Here is a 26,945-nt window from a genome sequence, read left to right on the forward strand (position 1 = left end):
TTTATAACAAAGCTATTCGGCACCTGCTTTATTAGTTTATAGCATCGTTACTGATAACAGAAATGGAAAGAAAAACTAAAATAATGTTTTGACTTCAGTTCTAAATTAGGGTATATAAAAATCAGCTCTACGATAACAAATAAAAAGTTTAGCTACTAACACATTTACTTATGTACATTTCTTCCACAGTGCTGAACAGTACAAGGAACTGGGGGTGTGGAGTGTACACAGCCATTCTACAAAAGAGTTGGCGATAAGCAAAGATTTGCAGCACACACATTCATTTAGTGTCACACAAGCAGCATTCCCAGGTCCACCTACAAAGGAAAACATGTATCACTTTATGTGCACACCGTCAGCACCAAACCAAACAAAACATTTTTTCACATTCAAATGGTAAGCTTACTTACAGAGCTTGATATAGGGAAAATTCTTATTGATTGCCATGTTCGAAGAACATGAAATCCTGAAAGATAAGCAAGAGGCAAGACGTTAGGTACAGGTAAACACAAACCAGACAAACAAGTATAAATGGCCTGATGTCAGCAATATGCTTTGCTTACGATGAGAAAACAGGCCCCAAATAAGACAGCCTTTATTTTCACATCCAGGTCCAAGGGGAACTTAATTCCAAAATTGTCTGCATCAGTGAAGGCTTCTTGCATCAGACCAGTCCATTGTTTAGAGACGTTGCCAACTTGTGTGAGTTCATCCAAAGACACAACCTAACGAGTCATAAAAGTGTCATGCAGAATTGAGATGTTAAAATGGTTATACAATAAATAATGTGTTGCAGATTATTGTATAAAAGACAGGCTCTCTAAAGATGCACATAAATTACATTGTCTGGTCATGGTTGATTGATTAGTTGATTAAATAATATTTGCTGTGGTGACATGGAACTAACGTGTTATGAATGCACTTTGGCTGTTCTACCTGAAAATCCACATCTGCACAGCATTTGCATGGACAACATGGGCCCACAATTTTCAAGACGTCCTCCCTTTTCTCATTTTGAATGGTCAGCTTGGGTAGGTAGGGATGCCAGTTCTGAATGATATATCCAATAGGGTTTCCGGGTGGTGCTTGTACTTCCAGCTGTAAGAGATGCAAGACAAAAAACATAGTTAACTTACAACCCCAACAAGTGGTCATTCTCTTTCTCTGACAAAACATACCGCACCTCCTGGAGACAGCAGGGAAAGCAGCACAAGGAGCACTTCAATGGCCGCTTTAGGGTGATCACTTCAAGGCCGTGATTATCCTGAATATGTAAGACGAAGGAGCGCATAGGTCCGCAGCACTGCCTGTTACAGCAGTCATTCTCCTCAGCCGCATAGAACACCTGCTGACCCATGATGTTCTTCACCACATACTTATTATTGGTCTCCCATCCCAATATTGCTGCATGACAGAAATGAAAGGCAAGTTTAAATTAATGCCAATTTACTCATAACATCAGAATTGAGGAAACAGCTCAGTAAATTGATGACAGCGTGGGTGTGTACGTATGTATGGGAGAAATGCTTGTTGTTACCTTCAGCTAACTCCACTTTCTGATGAACAAGAAGCTGATCAATCTGTAATAGGTACAAAATCAATACAAAACCATGTTACCTCAACATAATATGCATGTAAATAACAAGAAAAAAAATCTCCAAATTGTCTTCAAAATGTCTTTTTTCCCCTGAAATACAGTGTCAGTGAATAGACACGTTACTCAAAAGATTTTTTACTTGTATCACAAGAAATAAACAGTCTTTTTTTTAGATCTCACCTGTTTCTCCTAAGGGACCGTTTGAGAAATAAAGCAAGATAAGGACAGATTAAAGGGCCGTTCACACCAGGAACAATAACTATAACACTGATGTGTGTGCGGCACTGAGCAGGACACACATCGTAAGGCTGCTGGTCCTAATGGTATCCCCGGAACTCAGGCCCTGTGCTGTACAGCTGACTGAGGTTTGGACTGACATATTTAATCTGTCACTACCCCAGGCAGCTGTCCTTGCGTGCTTTAAACCACCTCCATCGTGCCGGTGCCACACGCCAAACACGCCTTAATGACCTCGTCAGTAGCTTGCTTAGGGTCCCTACACATAAAACGAAGCACCAACAACCTAGTTAGCGAACCCGGAGTTTATTACAGAAGACTGTTAAGAACACTTACCAACTGTCCATCTACCAGCACCGCAGTCACGCTATGCAGAGAAATTCTTTGGTCACATGTATTAACAATTTACAGCTCCCTTTGACTTCCATTCAACACATGTAAACAATGGGGGAGCCGGAAATCGTTAATAGAGGTGACCAAAGAATTTCTCCGGATAGCGTGACAGTTGGTAAATGTTGTTAACCCTTAGAACCCTAAGCTGTTTTTAGGGCCTTTTCACTACCTTTATTCATATGGATTTATTCTGGTCATTGTAAGTGCCACACACACATATTATATATTGTTTTTTTCAGCAGAGTCTAGGCTATCCAGATCATGTCATCATGTCATGTGTTAGTACTAGCATTGATTTTATTTTGATTTTTAAAGAATTAAAATATAAAAAGCGTATTACAAAAATGATTATATTTTGACATGTATCTCACCACAGCACGCTCATAGCTCTACATGCATTTCATGTGTGTGTAGGGCAGACTGTCCTGAATCTGGCAATATAATTGCCATGTTGGAGGGATACTCTGGGGCTGAGCAATTTACAGAAATATGTAGTGTGTGATTTACGGAAATAAATGCCATTTTTTATTTAGTGAGGAAAAATGACCTTTCTGCGCTCCATATCTGTGATACGAACTGATCTGACCTGACTTGACCCGAGTTTGCGTGTTAGCCTGCGTGTGCGCACTCATAATGATTCTCAACTTTTTACTGCATTGCCATGAACAAAGTAAAGGCAAAAAGGTGTTTCTTTGTTGAACAAATTGGGATGCAATGTGAGCCTTGAATTGGATGCCATGCAGGAATTTGCTAGGATCTCAAAACCGGATTATGAACATGCTTTTGCCATAGAGAAACACACGATAGCGTTGGATTATAAACATGCTTTGCCACAAAAACAGTCAAAAATGTGGGGTAAGTACAGCTATATGAAATTATTATTTTGCTGTCGCTTTGTCTGTTTTATAACCCAGAAGGATGTACTTGGTATCAAATGATAGCTCCGAGTCTCCTCTTTCATCTGACATGCGTTGCATATATATCCGATTACGGGTCCGCGAGTAATTCAAACGAGATGGGTGTGCAGTGGTTTGTGTACATGACATTATTTTGCAGTCACTTCGTCTGTTTTTATAAGCCCGAAGGATCAATATACATGGTACCAATGGATAGCACTGTGTCTCCTCTTTCATCTGATATGCTTGCCATATCTATGCGATCACGGGTTCACGAGTAATTCAAACGAGAGTTGTGTGTAGTCTCGTTGGAAACAAGGGCGCACACCCCCTGCTGGCAGGAGATAGATTTTTTTTAAATATTATATACATGTTTAAATATTACTAATTTGCTGTCAGACATTATTTATATTTTAGTATGTGAAATGATGAGTCAAATAACAAAAAAGGGTTATGGATAGGTTCGAATATAGGCTACTAAAAATGAACAGTTATAGAGATCAACGTGAACGTGAGTCAGTTACTGTAAGAACCGTAGCGTGGTTTCAGCTAGGCCTATGTGATAGCGATCTACGGTTGATATAGGTCTACATATTCTATGCGATTTACACGTTCAAAAAAGCATGGATAAGCTGAAAGAAAATTTAATTGTGTTTTACAGTTTTGCAAAATGAATAAATGTATAGCTAGTGAAATCATTTCACTATCCTAGTCGCTAAGATATAAATTATTAGGACACTTGCTGTGGAGACGACACACTTTAGGCTATTCAGATATTATTTGCGAGATCATTGCAGCATGATTATTAGCCTATATTTAAAGCCAAACATCTCTGGTGTGGTTTTGACGATCAGAAAGTAATTTTCCTTAGCTATACTGAAATAGGCTAATGATGTCAAGTGCGCTTCTGTGGGGTTAGGGTGGGCGAGGTGGCTTCGGATTGCTGTCGCGGAACATTGGAATTTGTGGCTGCCCAGGACTTTTCTAAAACGTCTCTCTATCACCCGCACACCGCGCTAAAATGACGTATTTAGCAGTCAAAATCCGAAACATGTCCAGGAGGGGAGAAATCGTCGGACATCCATTATTTTTGTTATTCAGCACCCCTGGTCAAAAATAGGTTCCCGCGCGCCTGGTTAGAAAGCCCCGCTTCTGCTCTGTCACGCAATAAAGGTTTCATCTCGCTGTGATGAACAGTTCCGGAGCAATTTAACAGAGAAGAAAGGGTGTGTTTTTTGACGCACTTTGCGTCAATCGGTTTCTTAGGGTTAACAGTCTTCTGTATTAAACTCCTGGTTCCCTAACTAGGTTGTTGGTGCCTCGTTTTATGTGTAGAGACCATAAGCAAGCTACTGACGAGGTTTGGTGCTGTTTTGAACAATATTACTGGTTAAAAAATGTTATTTGAGAAGTGTTTAGCTTACTGCCCTTAGCTAATCCACTGCTTGCGATTTGGGGCTATAGCATATACCAGGCCAAGCTCTGCAGTGGTTGATCACCGAAAATTACTGTCTACATGGCTTATTTGATGTGTTTTAATGCAGAAAATTACACATTCCAAAAATAATTCCGTGGAAATGCATGGATTCCAGTTGCTTCCAGTAGCAGCAACTGGAATCCATGCATTTCCACAGAATTATTTTTGGAATCTGATCCCTTATCATACCTGTTCATTTGTACTCGTCGCTCGACTTATCGTGACTAAATTCAAGATGCCTGCAAACGGTAAACTTCCTGAAGGTACTGTCTGTATAAATCGTCTTGTAAATAAACTACCGGTCCTTTTTAAAGTTCTCAATGTCTCGTTTTAAATGTCAGGGCCCTCGAAAGTCTACCAATGAAGTGTGGAGATACTTTGAGCCTCGTAAATGGTCTAAAACAGTGATTTATTTGCATGGCTAGGCCGATTCCCGAGGCACCCCCATTGAAAAAGCTTTTGGTAGCATCGGCTAATTAGCGCCAGATTTCGGAGTGCAGGGGACAAGCCGAGATGAGCTATGAGACATACGTTCACACTCGGTATCATGTTTAAACACACTTTATGTCAATATCACACCGAAATTCTCCTTTAAGATCTCAAAATACTTTATTTTTCTTCTCAATCTATTCATATCTTATTATTTCTGCTAAGGGTCCCTTTGAAGAAATCTGTTTGACTTCATTTCAAATTTTGCTTTCCTATGGGAAGGTATATGAACAAATATGAGCCTAAATAAAAGAGCACATCAAAAGCAATAGCCTACAGTGTTGGTGAAACACCTTACTTGAGTAAGATATTCCAGGCCCGGAGGGCAGTTTACAGGTCTCTGTGGATTGGGCATCAATCCCATCTGAGGAGGCACATAATCTGAGGACGACAAGGAATTGAAGAAGTTACCTATATCCACATAATTTTCTAGAAAGTGCCCCCCCCCCCCCTTAGGCATTTGCTCACCAGGTGGCACTTTTCCATCAGGAATGGCTGAGAAAACGTTTCTCTGTGGTTGAATGTTGATGGCATTACCTATGTAAGTAAAAGAAAGACCAGTAAAGTCTGTTAGATCAGGCAAATAGGTTAGGCTATAGCCCATTGAAGCTTTTTTAGCTTATTTATATTGTTTCCACTGCCATTTATGATGGCAGTGGATACAATATAAATTGTATCCAGGTGAAAAAACACCCAGAACAAAAGAAAGGAGTGAAATGAAAGCTGTCAAATTCAGCCTACCTCCAGCAGCCATGAAGCCAGCGTTTCTTATCCATAGGAAACATGGAAATAAACCAGACAAACAAGTTTTTTTTCCATTACCCTGCACATGTGCTGATCCTTTAAAATGACAAGTACAACTGAAGTAGCCTACTGAGAGGGACACTCAAATTAGGTATTGTAGGCTAAGTGCAGAAGTACGGCATTTGAGACACAATGTAGACCTAGGCCAAATATGTAGCCTATTATTGTTGGTATAATAACAGGCCTAATAATTTCTAAAACGGTTACTACATTGGCAAGATTTCATAAAATAAAATGGCACAGCAACGAGAAATGTAACGATTTATTCATAGATAGCCTACAATGGAGTATTAGGGCCACAAATATTTTTGCCATGACGAGATTAAACTAGACATGTCAACATTAAACTCGAAATTTTGAGAATAAAGTTGAACTATCATGTTGCCTTACAATTACATATTGTATACAATACAATATAATTAAGTGGTGGTATGAGCGTTCATTCAATGCATGCATATGCGCATTTGGCGAGAGAAACTGAAACCACTCGATAATGTTGGTGGGTCATTCCGTGTCAAATCAGACAAAATCCAGGAAAATGGTTGCAGCACCGACTCCGATTTTCTTCAAAGTTTGTCTACACAATGTTTAGGTTCCATAACTAAAACCTGTAAAATATTTTTGTTCAATTCTATTGTTGTTTCCATAGACTTTTTGCCCTTAATTGTTTACACTCTAAAAGGCCTTATCTTGGAGGCCATGTTTGAACATTCATATCTTAAACAGTATTATCCCTAGCCTAGTTTATTTATATAGCACATTTCATACACAGAGGTCATTCAATGTGCTTTACATAAACAAAACCAAACAATAATAACAAATAAAAGCATAGAAGGGCAATAGTCAAAGAATAGTTCAAAAGGTAAAGATCATAACAAAAAGAAAACATAAAAAAACACAAGGTAAAATCATTTCAAAATAAAGAATAATTAGTAAGCAAAAACAAAGGCAAAAGTAGTAAAAAAGTAATAAAATACAAGGTAGAATAATTATCAAGGCAGATTCAGAATTTGTAACTCGGTGCAGTTCGCAGAAAGCATTTGAGAACAGTTTGGTCTTCTTAAGTCTATAAAACTGGCTACAGTTGGGGCCTTTTTGATGTCATCCGAAAGTTGGTTCCAGAGCTGAGGTTCTAACAGTAGGTTTTACTAACAGGTTTTTCACCTGGGACCTGAGAGGAGTGTACTGCTGAAGCATGTCTGATAGGTATTTAGGTCCTGCTCCATTTACTGATTTATAAACAAGCAATAGTGCTTTAAAGTCAATTCTGTGACTTACTGGAAGCCAGTGCAGGGTACAAGGCATTCTGTCAGATCATGAATTTTATTAAGTCCCGTCAATTAAACTCACAATTGTTTGGTGTCCTCTGTCAAGAGAGGGCTCGGCGCATTACAAAATCCTGTTGCACACAGAGGTGCACTGGCCTTCCAGAGGGAGAGTGTTACAGCGCTTGTATGAGCTGCGCGAAGAAGTCAAATTGTTTTTAACTGAAATTAAATCAGAACTGGCGAAGCACCTCGACGACACTGTGGTTAGCTTCTCTGTCGTATTTGGTCGATATATTTGACAGAGTGGATGCGTTCATTCAAAAACTTGCCCTCTGGCATGACCGCATCAATAACGGAAACTGTGAAATGTTCCTGAGCCTTGCTGAGTTCATCAATGATGCACGTGGCACTGATTTCTCCTCTCTCCTCCAATCAGCTCTAGATCACCTGTCTGCGCTGATGAACCAGTTTGCATCCTATTTCAAGGAGGACTACCGCTCATTTTTGTGGGTTCGGGATCCATTTACCTGCACAGCAAATGAGCTGTCGCTGCAAATGCAGGAACTGCTTATTGAGCTGAAGAGTGACAGTAGGTTAAAGCACCTCTTCACCACCTGTCATCTTGCATCCTTCTAGATAGCAGTGATGCAGGAACACCCCCAACTCTCCAACGTAGCCTTAAAAATTCTCCTTCCTTTTGCATTGACATACCTGTGTGAGGCAGGTTTTTCAAAACGGACTGCGCTCAAAACTAAATATCGCAGCCACGCACAGATCGAGGATGACCTGAGGCTATAATCTAAAATTAAGCCAAGAATTAAAGATCTCTGCAAAGAAAAGCAGGCCCACGTCTCACATTGCCAACATACAAAGTTTTGACAAAGATTACAGCGGGGAAAATAAGTATTGAACACGTCAACATTTTTTTCAGTAAGTATTCTTCCAGTGATGCTATTCGCATGAAATTTTCACCGGACATGAGTATTAACTTAGGTAATCCACACATATATAAAAATCCAAACATTAATGTCTAAAAGTAGTGTTATGAGTAAAAAAGTGGAATGGAACAGGGAAAAAGTATTGAACACGCTAAGAAAAAGCAGTACACAAACGCAAAGAATGGCAAGGAACAAACTGGAATCTATAAGTAGTTAGAAAAATTATCCCTCCTATCTGTACAAATTGATATAAGCTGGGTTAGTACATACTGGTGGGCTATAAAAATGTTTTTTGTTAGCAAGGTGTCACACAAGAAACATTTCATGATGGGTAAAAGTAAAGAGCCCTCCCAAGATCTTTGCAACCTTATTGTTGCAAAACATATTAATGGAACTGGTTACAGATGCACTTCAAAACTTCAGAATCATCCAGCAAGCAGTATTGGAGCCATTATTTTGCAAGTGGAAGAAACATCACTACATCATCAACTGGCCATGCACAGGATCTCCTTGCAAGATTTCTGACCAGGAAGTCAGAAGGATAGTCAGAAGAGTAGCCCAAGAGCCAAGGGCCACTCTGAGAAAGCTCCAGAAAGATTTGGAGGCAGCAGGTACAATTGTTACAGAGAAAATCATAGGTAATGCACTCCACCGCCATGGCCTCTATGCACGCTCATCCCGCATGACTCTATTGCTGAAGAAAAACATGTCAAAGCTCGTTGAAAGTTTGCTACACAACATTTGAACAATCCTATGAAATACTGAGAGAATGTATTGTGGTTGAAAATGTAACTTTTCGGTTGTCATACTACACACCATATTTGGAGGAGAAATGGCACTGTGCATCACCCTAAAAATACCATACCAACAGTGAGGTTTGGAGGTGGTGGCATCATGGTGTGGGCTGTTTTTCATCTCATGGTACTAGCAGACTTCATACAGTTGAAGGAATGATGAATGGAGTCATTTTGTTCTGGGAGAAACTTTACATCCACCAGGATGATGAGGATGAGACATGGCTAGACCTTCCAGCAGGACAATGATCCAAACCATTCAGTAAAGGAAACTCTCAATTGGTTTCAGAGAAAGGAAATCAAGGCCCTGACTTCAATTCAATTGAACAGTTTTGGAAGTTAACTAAAGATCAGGATTCACAACAGGGACCCCTGAAATCTTCAATATTAAAGGACTATCTGTTTAAAAGAATGTGCCAAACTCACACCAGAATACTGTGACTGATTAGTTTCATCATACAGGAAATGACTTAAAGCTGTCATTACGAATAAAGGCTTTTCCACAAAGTATTTAAGAAATTTCAGCAGGCGTGTTTAATACTTTTTTCCTGTGTCATTCCACTTTATTGCACATAACTCTACCTATGGACTTTAATGTTTGAATTTTTTTATATGGGTGGATTATCTGAGTTAATACTAAATGTCTGGTGAAAATTTCATGCAAATAGCCTCATTGGAAGTATTACTGAAAAAAATGTTGACGTGTTCAATACTTATTTTCCCCGCTGTATAACAGAGGCTAATAATAATAATAATAATAATAATAATAATAATAATAATGATAACTAGACTGCATTTCCGGTGGGAACTGCGAAAGTGTGCTTGCCCTGGTCCGGTCACCAACGTGAGCAGACAGTGACATACGCTATGCTGAACCTGGCTTGATCCAAGCATTCTAACAGTGCCTTTCAGTGTTGGAGCAGTGGCAATACCTCAAAAGCTCTATTCAACTATTGCCTTGCAGGGTGAATGCGGTTCGTTGGATTTTACCTGTGGCCTGCCTTCGAATTTAGCTTCTATGACTAAAATCAAATCAATAAAATAAAACAACAGCAGTGATTGGCTGCACAAATAAATAATGTCACGCGTCTTGCACCTCTCAAACTGGGCTATCAGGTAACCTAGAGAAAAATTTGAAATTATGAAATATGACTAAGGCATTAAAATGCTGCTAGTTTGTCAGGATACTTTTTCACTGATTTATTTTAAAAATATGAGCTATGAGTGTGAATGTTATATATTCCATCCCCTAATTCTGTTTTACTGGTTTATTTGACAAATAATCTATATGGATTTGCTCTATAAAGACCTTATGTCTGTTTGGGATTGTTTTGAGAGCCTATTAATGTATCTCAGAATAAAGGAATGTCCACAACATTAGTGATGTTTTTTGTGTGTGTGAATATTTTACTTAACTCATTGAATGTAGCTGGATACTCATGAACGCATGTCTCCAATAGCCACAATAGGAGTAATTTTAGCACCACCGTATTTTGTGTGGCCCATAACGACCCAGTGGATCATGAAAATGTGCCAAAATTCACATTCCTTGCTTGTTGTTGGTACATTAATCCCATTCAGATTGCCACTTATCTGAGATGTAAGAGTTCAGTATAGGTTTAAGGTCTGGGGCAGGGATTTGACATTCTGTGACTTCTTCATTGAGGGCTTGCTTAGCAGCACTGTCCGGTTTCTCATTTCCCCTCAGACCAACATGGCCTGGGACCCAGCAAAAAACTACACTCAAGTTCTGGTTCTTTAGACGTTCTAGGTGATCAAGCTTAGCTTTGGTTGTACTTTTTGCGTGACATTAAAGCCTACTGGAAAGATTTTTAATCGCAATTTAATTGAATGCAATTTACTTTTACGATTAAATAAAATTAATTTATCCCTCTCCCCCATAGTTTTCTATTTATTTACAAATGTACATAGACCTACTGCAATTACATTTATACATAGTTATTCTACTGATCTTTATACTATTCATCCTGCACATAGACTTATTCTTACTACTTTTATAATGTTGTTTCTGCACTACAATGACACTGTTTCCAAACTGCACATAGATGTATGTTATGTACATATCTGTTATATATTTGTCATATTGAATATCCAGATTTATTCTGTTTTATTATATTCTGTTAATACACTGCATATATCTATATTATTATTTCTACTATTATAATGTTACTGCTACATCTACACACATTATTCTACTTATTGTATGAGATAACTGCTAATACACTGCACATATTTATATTTAATTCATATTACTCTAAACCACCTTCTGTAAATCAACTGTATACTACTGTCTACATTGCACTATATTTCTTGACCTGTCTCTGTATATTTCATCACCTTTCTATACTTTGCATCGCATTGCATGCATACTGTAGCTACATGAATCACAGCTAAGATCCTTGGTTGCTATGAAGGCCAGTCGTTCTAAATGGATGGTTGCTATGGCCAAAGGCCAGTTATCTCTGCCGTTGTCAAGCGGGCATATCCTAACTTTATCTTATTTAAAACATCTCTATTTTACTTAGCCTACTTCCATACAGTGAGTCCCATTAAGAAGTGGCCACTTCATTCGCGCTTACCGTGATTCACGCAGCAACATTATTAAATTAATCTGTCACCATATGCCTATGCCAACATTTGCAAAGAGGAGAATCTTTTCATTTGATTCACAATGAAACGTTACATTTAATGTACATGTAAACAATGAGTAGGCTAGTTTTGGTTGTTGTTGGTGGTGTTACTGCATCCCTTAGTTATGCCTACAATGCAAAATTGTTCCCTTGTGATTGTTAGACGCATTTCAAAACATCGCGACGTGAAATGCCACCACAAAACATTGTTTGTGAATCGGTCTTATTAGGAGTTCTCGCTTAAGCTGTCACAGACTCAGGCGCTACTTTTATGGCTAAAATGTTTCCTGAATTACTCTTAGTAAAAAAAAAATAGGAGTCCTAAAGTTACGAGTGACGAAGTTACGAGTACAAGAATCTCATTTCAAACTAGAAATGCAATTCCAAGGAATTACCAGTGCATGAAAATGCTAAAGTTGTGATGTAAAATATCATGTATAGTTAAAACAGATAATACAGAGATGGTTACTACGGGGATGCTAGGATAGACATGGTGGTTGCATAGCTTAATAAAAGTTGATAGTTTAAAAGTAGACTGTTTAAAAGCTGAATGTAGACAGTTTAACCCTTTGCAGACGCACGTTCTAATTTCGGTACCCCAGTACCGATGACGTTCAGTCTAATAACTCCGCCATACCCCAACCAATTTTATCAATGAAAACTTCCTCAAAAACGTCACATCATAGGCTTTCTGGCGATATGATTAGTTAAGGGATTTGTGGCGCGAATTACTTTTACTACGTGAAGGAAAAATCAAGAGTTGACGTCTCCCTCCACTAGAGGAAAAACAGCAGGAAGCACTATGCATCGTTGATCTTCACGTCGTCCAAAGGAGAAACTACTGGATCATCTGAGGTAAAAACAAGTCTTTTCATGTTATTACTACTTGTTATCCATGTTATTACTTCAAAATCGTTTTTAAAAGTTATTTTTCCTGGTAATTACACCTTGTATGCATGGCCGTAACATAATGCGTGTGCGTGTCAGCTGATATGACAGCTTGTATTTTAGCACACCGTAATCTTTAGTAAACTCATTATTTTCAGTCATTTTTGGGGGTTACTATATGTCAACCAAGATTACAGACCTACTAGGACTGAAACTTTAACGATTTGTTCTATTTTGAACGATTGCTTGCTTGTCATCTGATGATACAGAAAACTAGCTAAGTTAGGAAACGTTAGCATCAGGAGAGGCTGCAACATGTCCTTGACGCGTAGTCGTGATAAAGTTCACTCCCCTGCTTCATGACTGGCAACTTTATGTCAAGTACACCTAATCTGTATTTTATTGTCAAATAAACCTTTCATTCCTTCGTAATATGTATAGCACAATTTACAGTTGTTTGTAGCCAAGTTGCTTAGCTTACTTAGATAGAAACATCTGACATGAATGACAACGTTAATGTTATGTTACCGACGTGAGTGTGTTGATCACCAATGGTGTAACGTAAGGATTTTATTCATTGACTGCTGTTTTCATCAATACATGACTGAAGATTTGTTAGAAATGTGTCTTAGTATTGTTTAACTTTTAGGCTGTAAAGTTGGCTGCTACAATTATGAGGTTTTTGGTTGGCTAACTATGATGGGAGCTCATCCACCCAAGCCTACTCGTCGACATATAATTTTCTAAGGGGGTGTTTTGTCTTTACGCAACTGCAGTAGCCTATGTACGGTGTGTATGTGTATGCATACGCTGTTTTAGATGTTTTCTGTCATATCTCCTGATTCATGTTCATGAATCAATGTTTGCTTGTAAGCTGGTATGCTATGTATAGTTTAGCCAAGGCAATAACACTTATAGTGAGCTCTGAGACTAATGTTACCTCTCCAAGCAATATTGGAGTCCTTTAGTGACAAAAAATACTTTTAGTGAAAAAGAGTCATGGTTGGTGGTGATTAAGATTATGTGGAAGTAATGTAAAATAAAACTAAACAACCTATTCACTATCAGACCTGTGATTTTTTGTTATTTTAGATGGAGGGAGAGAAGTACGTGCAACTGAAGTGAAAGCAGCCGACTGCTGATGGCAAACATGACCCCAAGGACCACGATGGCACGATGGCATGGACGGGTAGTTTCTGGATGAAGAGGAAGACAATGATGTGCTAGAGGAGGAGAGTAATCTCCCATCATCCTCAGATGGGTAAGGATGTTTGTGTGTGTGTGTGTGTGTGTGTGTGTGTGTGTGTGTTCGCCCAACTGGGCGTATGCACATTGTGATAAGAATCCCATAACAATAATGACAGGGATTATAGTGATAATAGTTTGCTTAGATTTGTAATTCAATTTCTAATTTTCTTATCTGACAATTTCTTTATTTTGAGCTTGGTCAAGTCCCATGTCAGGTAGAAAGCATACACTTTGCCTATCCTTCTAACACAGACAGGGACACCAACTCCAGTAGCATTTACACCTCATCGTCTGCTAGGCTTAGATGGACAGACACACACACACACACACACACACACACACACACACACACACAGCCACAGCTGTGACAACACACACACCACAGATCTGGTGGGAATGCGGCGTTAGTGTATCACCTTATGTGTAGGGCAAATGATATCGATAATTATATATTGTATCGAAATATCTGCTGTATGGTTGTTAAATGTATTGAATTTCTTCTAATGTTTTAATTGTTTATATGTGTGAATGTGAATTGATGCTTTGTTATGCTATAATATGAATCGATGCTTTGTTCATCATGTTAAAGTATTTTGTTGATCTTTGTTATACTGTTGTCTTGTCATTCTTGTAGTTCTAATAGTTACTGCTTGTTTGTAAACATATGTTTATGTTATTTACCTGAAGTTGTTGTTCCTGATTATTTAATGAAATTGTTAAAGACTTATCTAAATAAAATGATTTATTTCCTCTTTTCAGAACCTAACACATGTGCCAGTGTCTCTTATTCTTGTTTTCATAGTAGAATGAAGCACACGGAGAAGCAGTTACCACCTGCCTAGTCTTTATTTCAGCCTTTATCTTTCCTCCCCACAATTGATTTTGCCTCCTCAGAGTACAGTAAGACATCCTATATTTAGCTATGCATCTTGTTTTATGGTAAAACATCTTATATTTGTTACATGACCATTATATCTGTGTATTTTTGGTCAGATGTCAAACCAGGAAAGGAAAACATCCTACTCTTTAAAAATTCTACTTGTTACTGCGACTTGCAGTTATGAGTAAATAAATCATAACTTCTGAACCAAAGGTGATAAATTGATTCTGTTTTTTTCACTGAGGATAACACAACACTGTCTATCTTTCACACACTATATCTACAATAGACATTAGGTGAAAAGTAAGATTCATCTTGACAAATTGATATTTTCGTGTTTTTTGATGTTGAATTTTGAAGGTATTGTTTAAAAACAATGTGTGTTACCCTCAAACTTATTAACTATGATATGTACCATTTTAAAGGGCTAGTTCTCCTGATTACAATGGTGGGTATATCTTATCTCTGTCATGTAGCATGGCCACACAATAAGCCTTTTTGTCTCACAAGGGCATCAAGTATAAAAAAACGGAATGTTTCGTGCCGTCTGCAAAGGTCTAATAAATTTATCATAACTTTTGAACAAAAGGTGATACATTGATTCTGTTTTTATCACTGAGTAGAGGACAAAATTGTGAATCTCCCATACACTCTAAGTTTTTCTCTATCTACAACAGAAATTGGGGGAAAAATTAGATTAATCTTGACAAACTGATAGTTTTGTGTTTTTTGGATTTTGGAAGATATTTTTTAAATAATATGTGTGTTCTCCTCAAAATTATTAATTATATTTTATACCATTGAAAATCATTTCTCCTGATTATAATGGTGGGTAAATTATATCTCTGGCATGTAGCATAACCACACAATAAGCCTTTTTGTGCCATAAGGCCATCGAGTATGAAAAAATGGAATGTTCGGCGCGGTCTGCAAAGGGTTAAAAGTTGTTGATAGACAGTAGATAGTTTAAAAGTTGTTGATAGACAGCTAGTTTAATAGATAGTTTAATGATAGTTTAAAAGTAGACTGTTTAAAAGTTGAAGGTAAATAGTTTCAAAGTTGTTGACAGACTGGAAGTTGAATGAATGTTGATATTCAAATAGTTTAATGGCTGTGTATAGGTAGATATTTGACGATAACTGAAAGTTGGAATGGCTCTAATGTTTGCTAGCAGTTATGCTAAGATTTTTAACTATGCTAACCATCTTTACTTAGCTAATGTTTTATAGCAGTGCTAGCAATGCTAACCTGCTAACCATCTTTACTTAGCTAACGTTTTCTAGCAGTTTAATGAATGTTGATATTCAAATAGTTTAATGGTGATAACTGAAAGTTGGAATGGCTCTAATGTTTACTAGCAGTTATGCTAAGATTTTTTAATTCTGCTAACCATGCCCTTAGCTAATGTTTTATAGCAGTGCTTGCAATCTTAACATCTTAACCATCTTTTAGCTAACTTAACTAACATTTTCTAGCAGTTTTGCTAAACATGCTAACTATGTTAGCAATGCTAACATGCTAACTATGTTAACCATGTTACTTAGCTAACTTAGCTAATCATTTTTAACAGTTATGCTAACTATGCTAACTAGCACGCTAACATGCTAGCATGCTAACTATGCTAACCATGTTACTTTAGCTAACCTAGCTAATAATTTTTAGCAGTTTTGCTAAAAATGCTAACTAACATGCTAACTATGCTAACCATGTGACTTAGCTAACCTAGCTAATCATTTTTAGCAGTTTTGCTAAAAATGCAAACTAACATGCTAACTATGCTAACCATGTGACTTAGCTAACCTAGCTAATCATTTTTAGCAGTTTTGTTAAAAATGTTAACAATGTTAGCAATCTTAACATCTTAACTTTCTTAACCATGCTAACTAGCTACAGTGGGTAGGAGTCATAGTTGATGAAAAGTGTTGACATAGTTGATGACAAGTTAAAAGTTGTTGATAGACAGCTAGTGAATGTAGATAGTTTAAAAGTTGTTGATAGACAGCTAGTTTAATAGATAGATAGTTTAAAAGTAGACCGTTTAAAAGTTGAATGTAAAAAGTTCAGTAGTTTAATGGGTTACATTGTTTAACAGTGGATTATTGTAGTGAGGACTTTTATTTTGAAACAGTTTTGGGCAGAGGAAACAGTTGAATAGGATGTGTAGTCTTAATTGACCCAGATTGTATGCTTAAAGCCTGAGGCTGCAGGTGGCCTGAACACCTGCCATAGGATTCTAATTGCTTAACGGCCGTATTATGATGTCACAATCGGCAATGTTAAGTCTATGGGGATTTTAAAAAAGTTTTTCTTTAATAGTTTAAAAAGTATAAAAGTTTCAAAGTTGAAAAGTCATACCAACCCGATCGGTTTGAAGACCTACGTAACAAAGTTTGAATGAAGTTTCTAAGTTAAACTGTTCAAGAGAAATAGCGTACGGAAAAAGTGGTAAGCGGAATAAGAAGAAGAAGAAGAAGTTGCCTAGGAAGAACAGTACAGTGCATTTTCATGCACTGTAATGACCATGGCATTACGCTAAGCAACATAAATCCCATAACGTTACAGCAACATCTCCTCTCTATGACATAGCTAGCTAGCTTCTAGCCACACAAGAAATGAATGATGTCATTCTAATAACAGAAGGGGCACATTTATGTGGACCACTACAACATGACTCATTATGTCTGTAACTCTATAAAACACTTACTTTCATAAAGGAAGCACACCATCCAGCACATACACATGGAAACCGATATTTTAGGTACTTGGCCACGAACTCAAAACGTGTCTCTCTGAAGCTCTGTTCTAGAATCTTTGCTCTGAACACTGAGTTGCTAGGCAACATCAAATAAACGAAATGAGAATCTTTTCAAGGTATTAAAAGTGTACGTGTGATTACGAATGGATGTGTGTGGTTTGCAATTAGAATAAACAAGAAATCACATTTCCAATAATTTCCCATGATAAATTACACAATATTTGCACCTTCCTTACTTCACCACACCGTATTTCAAGTACACTAGTGAAATGTAATACAATGTTGCCACCTAGCGTTCAGATGTAGGCTTTATTTAACATTAACGTGACATTGCTTGCTTATTCTTTCGTCAACTCCATGCTTTTAGGAAAACAATCTTTTTATCATAGTTCCCTCTTCAATGAGCGATTACCAGCTCGTTTTTCTAACAGAGATAGCTGTTTATTGTCCCTAGGTTTACAGAAACACCTATTCATATTAATAATGTAGCCTATGGAGTGCTGCCGACCACTGTTCATTACATGGCCCAGAATGCCTTGCATGTCTTTACAACAAAACAACACAGTAAAACCTAAATGCCCGTAAACATATGCATTTGCATACTTGTAACATTTTTAATAATACTCTCCCATCATGATATTTAACAATAATGAAAAATTTAATTTGAACACCGTCAATGTGAAAATAACTGCACTACGTCAGCAATAAATAGCTAATGTCATCCTTACCATTTCAGTTCGTAAGTCCATACTATCCCATGGCAGAGCAAGGATTTCATGATTGGGCTAGGTTGTCTGGAAGTGTTGTGGACGCCAGGTGGGCGTGTCGTTCGTCCGCCATATTGGATTGAACAGAAAGCGAAACTAAATTTTCACAGGTCACAAATTTGGTTCGAACGCCACGAAACTTGACGTACATTATCCTTGGACCAAGCCTCACAAAAGTTACCAGAAGGATTTTTTATTTTTTTGAAAGCGTTTGCCCATCACAGCCAAACGAAATCGGTGGCGAAGCTCCGAAACAGGAAGTCGTCCATATCTCAGGAACACTGTCACATATCGATACCAAATTTTGTATTTGAACTCGGGACTCCAATGTGAGGGTACATAAGCTAAAAAAAAAAAGAAAACATTTCCAAAAGTTTCCAGCATTTGGCAAACCACCCATCCATATTTGGTAACTATCACCTTACACATTTGCAGTTGTACAGGTACATCTATCACAATGCCTTCCAAGTATGCACAATGTCTCCGGGCAACCTTGCCCAATTATGAAATCCTTGCTCTGCCATGGGATAGTATGGACTTACAAACTGAAATGGTGAGGAGAACATTAGCTTTTTATTGCTGACGTAGTACAGTTATTTTCACATTGACGGTATTCAAATTAAATTTTTAATTATTGTTAAATATCATGATGGGAGAGTATTATTAAAAATGTTACAAGTATGCAAATGCATATGTTTACGGGCATTTAGGTTTTACTGTGTTGTTTTGTTGTAAAGACATGCAAGGCATTCTGGGCCATGTAATGAACAGTGGTCGGCAGCACTCCATAGGCTACGTATTACAGTTTTTTTCAGTCGCTAACAAGCGTTTGTCCAACCAGTTGTCACATTTTCAAAACTCTAAATACAATTAGCACAGCATCGGTCTTTTGTGGCCATACCATTCACACATTTCATGTCGTTTGCACACGATATGCAGTCAGTGAACTCATTTCCACAATGCTTACATTTTCTTAACAGACAAGCTATACCTCCCAACAAAATTATGGATTGTTTTTGCAGTATTTACGAATGTTAACACACAACATCCCACAATAGCAAAGACAATATTCCAAACCTTAGATACAGTATAAAAACTTCTGCTTCTGCAATGATCAGTTCAAAAACAATATATCTCAGCTGATAATAAATAAACAATTGAATAATTGACACACAACTGATTTATGTTGGGTAAATTGGGCCAACCACAGCTGATTCCAGTCTGGCTTAGACTCAGTGGTAGGGTTTTTTTTCCCTATTACATTGACATGAAAAGGAGGACTTTGAGGTAGAAACAGAAAAAGAAAAAGACAAACACTGTAATGTCTGGATGAGGAAGAGGAAGAGCAGGGGGGCCAGGGAGAAGAGCAGGCCCAGTGAGAGGTGCAGTGGGAGGTGCAGGAGCAGTGAGAGATGCAGGAGCAGTGAGAGGAGCAGGAGCAGTGAGAGATGCAGTGAGAGGTGCAGGAGCAGTGAGAGGAGCAGGGTCAGGGAGAAGAGCAGGCCCAAAGAGAGGGCAGGGTAGAAGTATTAGAATGCATGGTGGTGGCATTCCAAAGACTGCAAGAACAGTTGTCAGTAATGAAATTCGTGCCACTATCATTGACCATGTAATCAATGCGATGTTGATGAAAACATGTGGCCTAACCCTGAAGATCGCAGAGATTAGATACAGTAATTTTGTGCTTTTTATTTTTTATTTGTTTAGTTTTCCCCCCCTTTTTATCTGCCTTTTTTGCCGTTGTTTTTTTGTTCAGAATGCTCTTGTGTGTTTCATGGATATTTTGTTCACTGTAAGCAATACTGTAAAACCTTTTCTGTTATATTTTACTGTAAACAGTATTTATACTGTACCTCCTGTAGTAAACAGTATAAAGGGAAAAAAACTGATTTGCTTTTTACTGGAATGCTTTTGAATGTGAACATCACATGTAGACATACAGTTCCCAACAAAGAAATTTAGTGTAAAAATGGCATGCAAATACCTGTAAAACTGAAACATAAAAAGTCTATGCCGTTTTTGTAATGTCAAAAATAGCCAGTATTTTGAAACCTGGTGTACTTTGATTGACTGCATGTACCTTGTGAAGTGAAAACAAGTGTTATTCTTTGACAGAATAATTTAATTTTGAGTCAGATTTCCAGTGTTTTGGTAAAGTTAGTGTGTGCAGAGAAAGATGTGTTAGTAGTATATTTAACAAAATGTGTTTTTGAAAAGAAAATTATCCATTTGGCCAGTTGTGTTTTGTAGGTGTGAGTCTGTGTTTAGAAAAAGTATCTGAAGTATGGGTAAGCGCTTGTTAGCGATTGAAAAAAACTGTAATATGAATAGGTGTTTCTGTAAACCTAGGGACAATAAACAGCTATCTCTGTTACAAAAACGAGCTGGTAATCGCTCATTGACGAGGGAACTATGATAAAAAGATTGTTTTCCTAAAAGCATGGAGTTGACGAAAGAATAAGCCAGCAATGTCACGTTAATGTTAAATAGCCTACATCTGAACGCTAGGTGGCAACGTTGTATTACATTTCACTAGTGTACTTGAAATACGGTGTGAGCTTCACAAGTAAGGAAGGTGCAAATATTATGTAATTTATCATGGGAAATTATTGGAAATGTTATTTCTTGTTTATTCTAATTGCAAACTGCACACATCCATTCGTAATCACACGTACACTTTATATACCTTGAAAAGACTCTCATTTTGTTTATTTGATGTTGCCTAGCAACGGGAACAGCCTTCAGAGCAAAGATTCTAGAACAGAGCTTCAGAGAGACACGTTTTGAGTTCGTGGCCAAGTACCTAAAATATTGGTTTCCATGTGTATACATGCTGGATGGTGTGCTTCCTTTATGAAAGTAAGTGTTTTATACAGTTAACTTTACAGACATAATGAGTCATGTTGTAGTGGTCCACATAAATGTGCCCCTTCTGTTTTTAGAATGCTAAGCGGAGATTTTAACATCATTCATTTCTTGTGTGGCTAGAAGCTAGCTAGCTAGGTCATAGGGAGGAGATGTTGCTGTAACGTTATGGGATTTATGTTGCTTAGCGTATTGCCATGGTCATTTGATATGAGATGCTTGTACTCGTAACTTCGTCACTCGTAACTTTAGGATGCCTATTTTTTTTTCTAAGAGTAATTCAGGAAGCATTTTAGCCCTAAAAGTAAAATTCAATTTTAGCCACAGGTAAAATTCAATGAACCGCATTCACCCCGCAAGGCAATAGTTGAATAGAGCTTTTGAGGTATTGCCACTGCTCCAACACTGAAAGGCACTGTTAGAATGCTTGGATCAAGCCAGGTTCAGCATAGCATATGTCACTGTCTGCTCACGTTGGTGACCGGACCAGGGCAAGCACACTTTCGCAGTTCCCGCCGGAAATGCAGTCTAGTTATTAAACTTCTCACATAGGCACTAGGCAATAGGTTGAAGCTGGTGTTGAAAATTCGTTACAAAGATGGCAATTATGCTAAATCCTCTTGCTGCATGTATGATGACCAGTCAGTCTTATGTGTGTATAATTTACTTGATCAGTTTATTTTATCTAAATAAGATTTATGTATGAGTAGTATGTTGTTCATGTTGCAATAATTATTTGGACCAATTCAACTATGAACCATAAACTGTGTGTTTAGATTGGGTATGTGCAGCAAACAAGTGACTCTCTTACTCTTCCATTGACTTCCATTGTATTAAAAGAGCACCACATGTGGTGCAAAGTGGTACTGCAAATAAAGTACAAATTCAGTGGATTTATAGACAATATTTTTCAAAAATCTCAATAAAGAAACTCGGCAACAAACCCACATTTTGGGCAGATAATCCTCACATACAGAATGATATATGGTAAAATTTTAAAAAATCCTGTTAACTGTCCACGTGGTGAAATGAGAAGATGGAAATGGGCTTTTTGAAAATCAAGCCCAATTTTAAAAAAATGCTCTGACAATATGATAATGATAACAACCAAAGTTAATGCATGGAATTACACAAGATACACCTGATTTGATTGGATATTTTAATTTAACAGGAAAATATACTTCTATTCACATAGTTTCACTAATGTGTGTGAAATACCAAAAGAGCCAATAATGTTGGAAGTTGACAAAAAGGATTTGAAGGATGAAACTTCAAAGCATGGGCGTAGATTTAGGACGGGACGCTAAGGACTAGTCCTAGTCAACATTTTAAGATGACAAAATTGTCCCCACCAATATTTTAGCGAACTCATTGCTGCTGATCATTCCGACAGCCAGCACGACGGTACAAGAAACGTCATTTGATTGAATGAAAAACCGAGGGGGAGGGGGAAAGTTATCTGACACGCACGCTATACGCATGGAGAGTGTCAAAGCACAGGCTACTTTGCACTGGCAGCCAAGCGAGCGGGTGTGTCAATGACAAAGGTAAGTTACTGCCAACACATACCCCATAAAAGGCCAGAGTAAAACATTTTGATATTCCCTTTGCCCTTCATATGTACATGTTTGCCCCTTTTTGTGGTTTGTAGATTTGTAGCTTGAATTTTCCCTTGGGTATCAATAAAGTAGGCTATCTATCTATCTATCTATCTATCTATCTATCTAGATCAGTTATGCCACCCAAAAAGAAGAAAGGGGACATAATACGCTTTTTCATTATGCAGAGTCTAAGTAGGCAAAATAACTAGCCATACAAACTGGCAACTGGTGACCAGGCTTTCATTTTACTGTGTAAAATAGCATTAGCTGTTAGGATATTACCCAGGATGCACGGATAGTCGCATATCACAGAATATAACTCACCATCACTGACTGTTTATGGGGCTACCAATCTTGCAGTCGCAATAAACAATGGATCCAAGACACATATCCTTGCGAAAACTATTTTTCACTAGCCTAAAACCGTGAGACTGAAAGCTAATTGCATTCACGTTAAAGTGCCTACATACCACAAATTATGAGATTAAAGACAAGTGTAGCCTAATAATTTAAATATCAATGTGATGTATTCAAATTACTAAATATGTTTAGCTATTAATAATTATGCAGATCATAAAATACTATAAATAATTAACAATATAAAGTTGAATTAGAAATAGAAACCTATGACAACCATCACTTTCTGTGTGTGTGTGTGTGTGTGTGTGGAGGGTCAATCAAATTCTATGATTGCCACTGATATGAATGATCTCACAAATCACACAAACCAAATCAAATGTTAAAAAATCCCAAAAGTATCGAAATTGAGATTCTTCACTTACTATTGGTAGCCTATTGAAACAATAATGTTGGTATAGTGACAACAGGAGTTGGGGATGTGAGTTTGGGGATGTGTCCCCACCAAAGCTGAGACCAAACCTACGCCCTTGCTTAAAAGGGCTGTAGTTTTGGAACCATTAGTGATACAGATATACTATTAACGATTTATGCATAGGTTTGGTCTACAAACACCTGTGATTTTTTTTTTTTTTTTTTTGGAGGGTGACCTGACACGGAATGACCCATAGGTTTACATTTATTCATCTGGGAGATTACATTACATTACATTACATTACATTTAGCAGACACTTCTTGACCGAAGTGACTTGCATATGTCAGCTATATTACAAGGGATCACATTGTCCCCGGAGCAACTTGGGGTTAAGTGCCTTGCTCAAGGGCACAACGGTGGAAGCCGGGAATTGAACCGACAACTTTCAGGCTACTGCACGCTAGCCCAGCTCCTTAACCACTACACTACCAAAACCAAAATTGTTTCCGTGGTTCATCAACTCATAACAGGGTGAACGGCACTTCTGCATTCGCTTCGCGGCCCATATCGGCTATACGCACTATGTAAGTTTGCCAGATCGGGTAGCGGATCTGTAGTTCGATAGAATGAGACATAAGAAACTACAAATTTGACTTGAAAAATGTCGCAATACATCGTAATTTCATGCAACATATTCTACCTTTATGGACATCGTTATTTGCAAAGCCGTTGCTGGATAAACAAATAGTGTGCATGCGACAGAGGAAAAGTTCTTTGGTGTTGCTTTGTGCAGTCTGCGATTTTACGCGATTTCAAGCTCATAACATTGTTTGTCACATTCAGCAATCTCCTCGACCACCTATGCCAATTCCGTGAGCACACTCAGACAGCCTGTAATGGCCATAAACGAAACCTTAAAACTTAGCCTACGTAGCCTTGAGTTTCTGTGGGAATACTGAGGGTAGGGTGATCTACCACTCTGGCGTGTTTTGTTTGATCCTAATTGTATCAAATATAAGTGACGTTATTTTACTGTAGCCTACATATTTATATAAAAAACTTCCTGCATGCGGATTGTACTCCACCTTTAAGAACTAGAAGCAAGTAACAGCCAGAAACTCTTCACTCGACAAATCTCTAGAGCTACAGTAGATTACACACAGTAGTGCTAGCCTACAACTTCAAAATATGAAGCTACGACATAATCACCGACTGCCAGGAAGCTAATAAATACATGTTTTGCAATGCATATTCAGTGGATTGCCAAACGTTATAACCTGTCATTTTGATAAAGATCAGCACCAAAACCAGGCTGTGAATAGTTTGGTTTACTTATGAACCTGTGGAGTCAAAGTAGCCTAATGAAAGGCCAATATGTAAAATCGTCTAAAAAACAAAACAAACTTACCACTTGTAAAGCCAATCTGTCGTCTTCCTGAAATGAAACTGATGCCAAACTAACGTTAGCACTTGCAGGAAATAGTCATATGATGAACCGGTTGCTAGAGGCAACACCCAGATAGTATCACCTACACACAGTTAGTAATAATAGGGGATTCGTCTTGAACCGTGGTAAAGTTGGTTTTATATTGGAAGTTGGATATTCGACACATTCGAAAAATCTATTTAGCACTGACTATGAGGGTCGAGTTTGTGTCAAACCAACTTTAATGTGTTTGAACAATGCCTGCCTATATTACACAAACCTTATTTTGTCCAAAACCCCATGCTTTGATTTTATGATTTTTTTTATGCTAATAAAAGATTTCAATCTATTATGCGGCTTCAGCTTTTGATAGAGCAGTAATCCAAGTTCACCAGATGTGTTTTGACATGGGTAGGTCAAAAAGGCAAGCCGCATAATAGATTTGAAACATTTAACATTAAAAATTGTATAAAATCAAAGAGTAGGTTTTTAGGGGAAAGGAAGCTTATCCTAGAGGGCAGTAAGCCGAGTTCAGGAGATGTGTTTTAGTATGGGTAAGTCAAAAGGTGAAGCCGCATAATAGATTGAAATTCTTTTATCAGCATAAAAAAATCTTAAAATCAAAACATGGGTTTTTGGACAAAATAAGCTTTGTGTAATATAGGCAGACCTTGTTTAAACACATTAAAGTTGGTTTGACACAAACTCGACCATCGTAGTCAGTGCTAAATAGATTTTTCGAATGTGTCGAATATCCAACGTCCAATATAAAACCAACTTTACCACGGTTCGACTTGATAGCCGCAGCAGAAAGCAGTCTTTTCTGAGATGAATATGTTTTCAACCCGAAACTGTGTATAGGCCTTGGCCTACAGCATGTACAGACCGCTGCAGGCAGCTACATCAAGTCAAATCCCCTTAATGCCATGCCAGAACCACGGATGCGTCTGCGGCTGTAGCTGACGCTTTTATCAGCGCATCAAGGTAGCAGCCTGCAATAAGCAAAGCAGTGCCAGTGTAACCTGCGTTGTGTTGAACTTGCGCGATTCAGCCCTGCACACGCCCGGACTCGAACCCGCGAACAGCAGCACCTCGGATCGGGAGGGCGAGCGCGCTAACAATTGAGCCCAGGCTACTGGCTCGCATGCCAGCAGCACTCTTGAGGCGTCGGGGAGTGAGGTTTACCAACGTTCCACAAGCAACGCTTAGCTAGCTGGCATCCGTTACACATTGTTAGTGTAGCAATAAGTAGGCTAGCCTACTACTCACATAATCAAATAACAGTTAGAACGCCTAAAGCGAAGTCAAGGGAGGGAGAAAAGGGATATACAGGGAAGAAGATAGTCAGTGGAAGGCTAATTGGTGTTAGATAAAGCATGTCCAGCTGTTAGTAGGTTAGTGCTAAGACACTGTCAACATTTAGCTTTCCAAAAACGGGAGATTTTTTTTTTTTTCGGGGGTCAGTGTTTATACCGGATCTGTGTTTGCATATTTAATAGCCTACGTTTCATACACGTGTTTCAACACTGCATTTCGGTCGTTGCTTTTACCTTACCATTAGGCCTATCTTACGCATGCCAGTTATGTATCCACCAGTTGCCTGCCTAGAACCCGATTGATGCAAAGTGCGTCAAAAAACACACCCTTTATTCTCTGTTACATTGCTCCGCAACTGTTCATCGCAGCGAGATGAATCCGTTATTGCGTGACAGAGCAGAAGTGGGGCTTTCCAATGAGGAAACGTCTGTACGTTAAAGTATGAAAAATAAAATCATGAAATTAAATCAAATTGCATCCTATTTACAGTCTATACTTCTCTGCATTCACCTACGCACCCATTAGTCTCGTTTGAATTAGGCTACTCGCGAACCCGTGAACGCATAGACATGGAAAGCATATCAGATGAAAGAGGAGACACAGGGCTACCCATTGGCACCAAGTATGTCGATCTTTCTGGCTTATGAAAACAGACGAAGTGACTGCAAAATAATAACGTCATGTACAAAAACCAGCGCTGCACACACTCTCGTCTGAATTACTCGCGGACCTGTGATCGCATATGCATGTCAGATGAAAGAGGAGACACAGGGCTATCATTTGATACCAAGTACATCCTTCTGGGTTAGCCTATACAACAGACGAAGTGGCAGCAAAATAATAACTTCATATAGCTCGACTTACCTCGCGTTTTTGTCTGCT

The 26,945-nt window shown here is 38.2% G+C and overlaps 1 protein-coding gene across 1 annotated transcript; it reads right to left on the reverse strand.

Annotated features, from left to right (window-relative positions):
• On the reverse strand, positions 1 to 26,945 carry LOC125303362 (phospholipid scramblase 1-like). The gene is made up of 11 exons (XM_048257081.1): positions 26,928 to 26,945; positions 24,729 to 24,766; positions 5,831 to 5,856; positions 5,558 to 5,626; positions 5,388 to 5,470; positions 1,538 to 1,580; positions 1,184 to 1,404; positions 937 to 1,098; positions 564 to 725; positions 411 to 466; positions 1 to 317 (listed from the first exon to the last, which is right to left on the reverse strand). The coding sequence occupies exons 3-10, from the start codon at positions 5,841 to 5,843 to the stop codon at positions 434 to 436; spliced, it is 786 nt and encodes a 261-aa protein (XP_048113038.1). The 5' UTR covers positions 5,844 to 5,856; positions 24,729 to 24,766; positions 26,928 to 26,945; the 3' UTR covers positions 1 to 317; positions 411 to 433.

Source organism: Alosa alosa, chromosome 1 (genome assembly GCF_017589495.1).
Source record: "Alosa alosa isolate M-15738 ecotype Scorff River chromosome 1, AALO_Geno_1.1, whole genome shotgun sequence".
NCBI classification, from domain to species: domain Eukaryota; kingdom Metazoa; phylum Chordata; class Actinopteri; order Clupeiformes; family Clupeidae; genus Alosa; species Alosa alosa.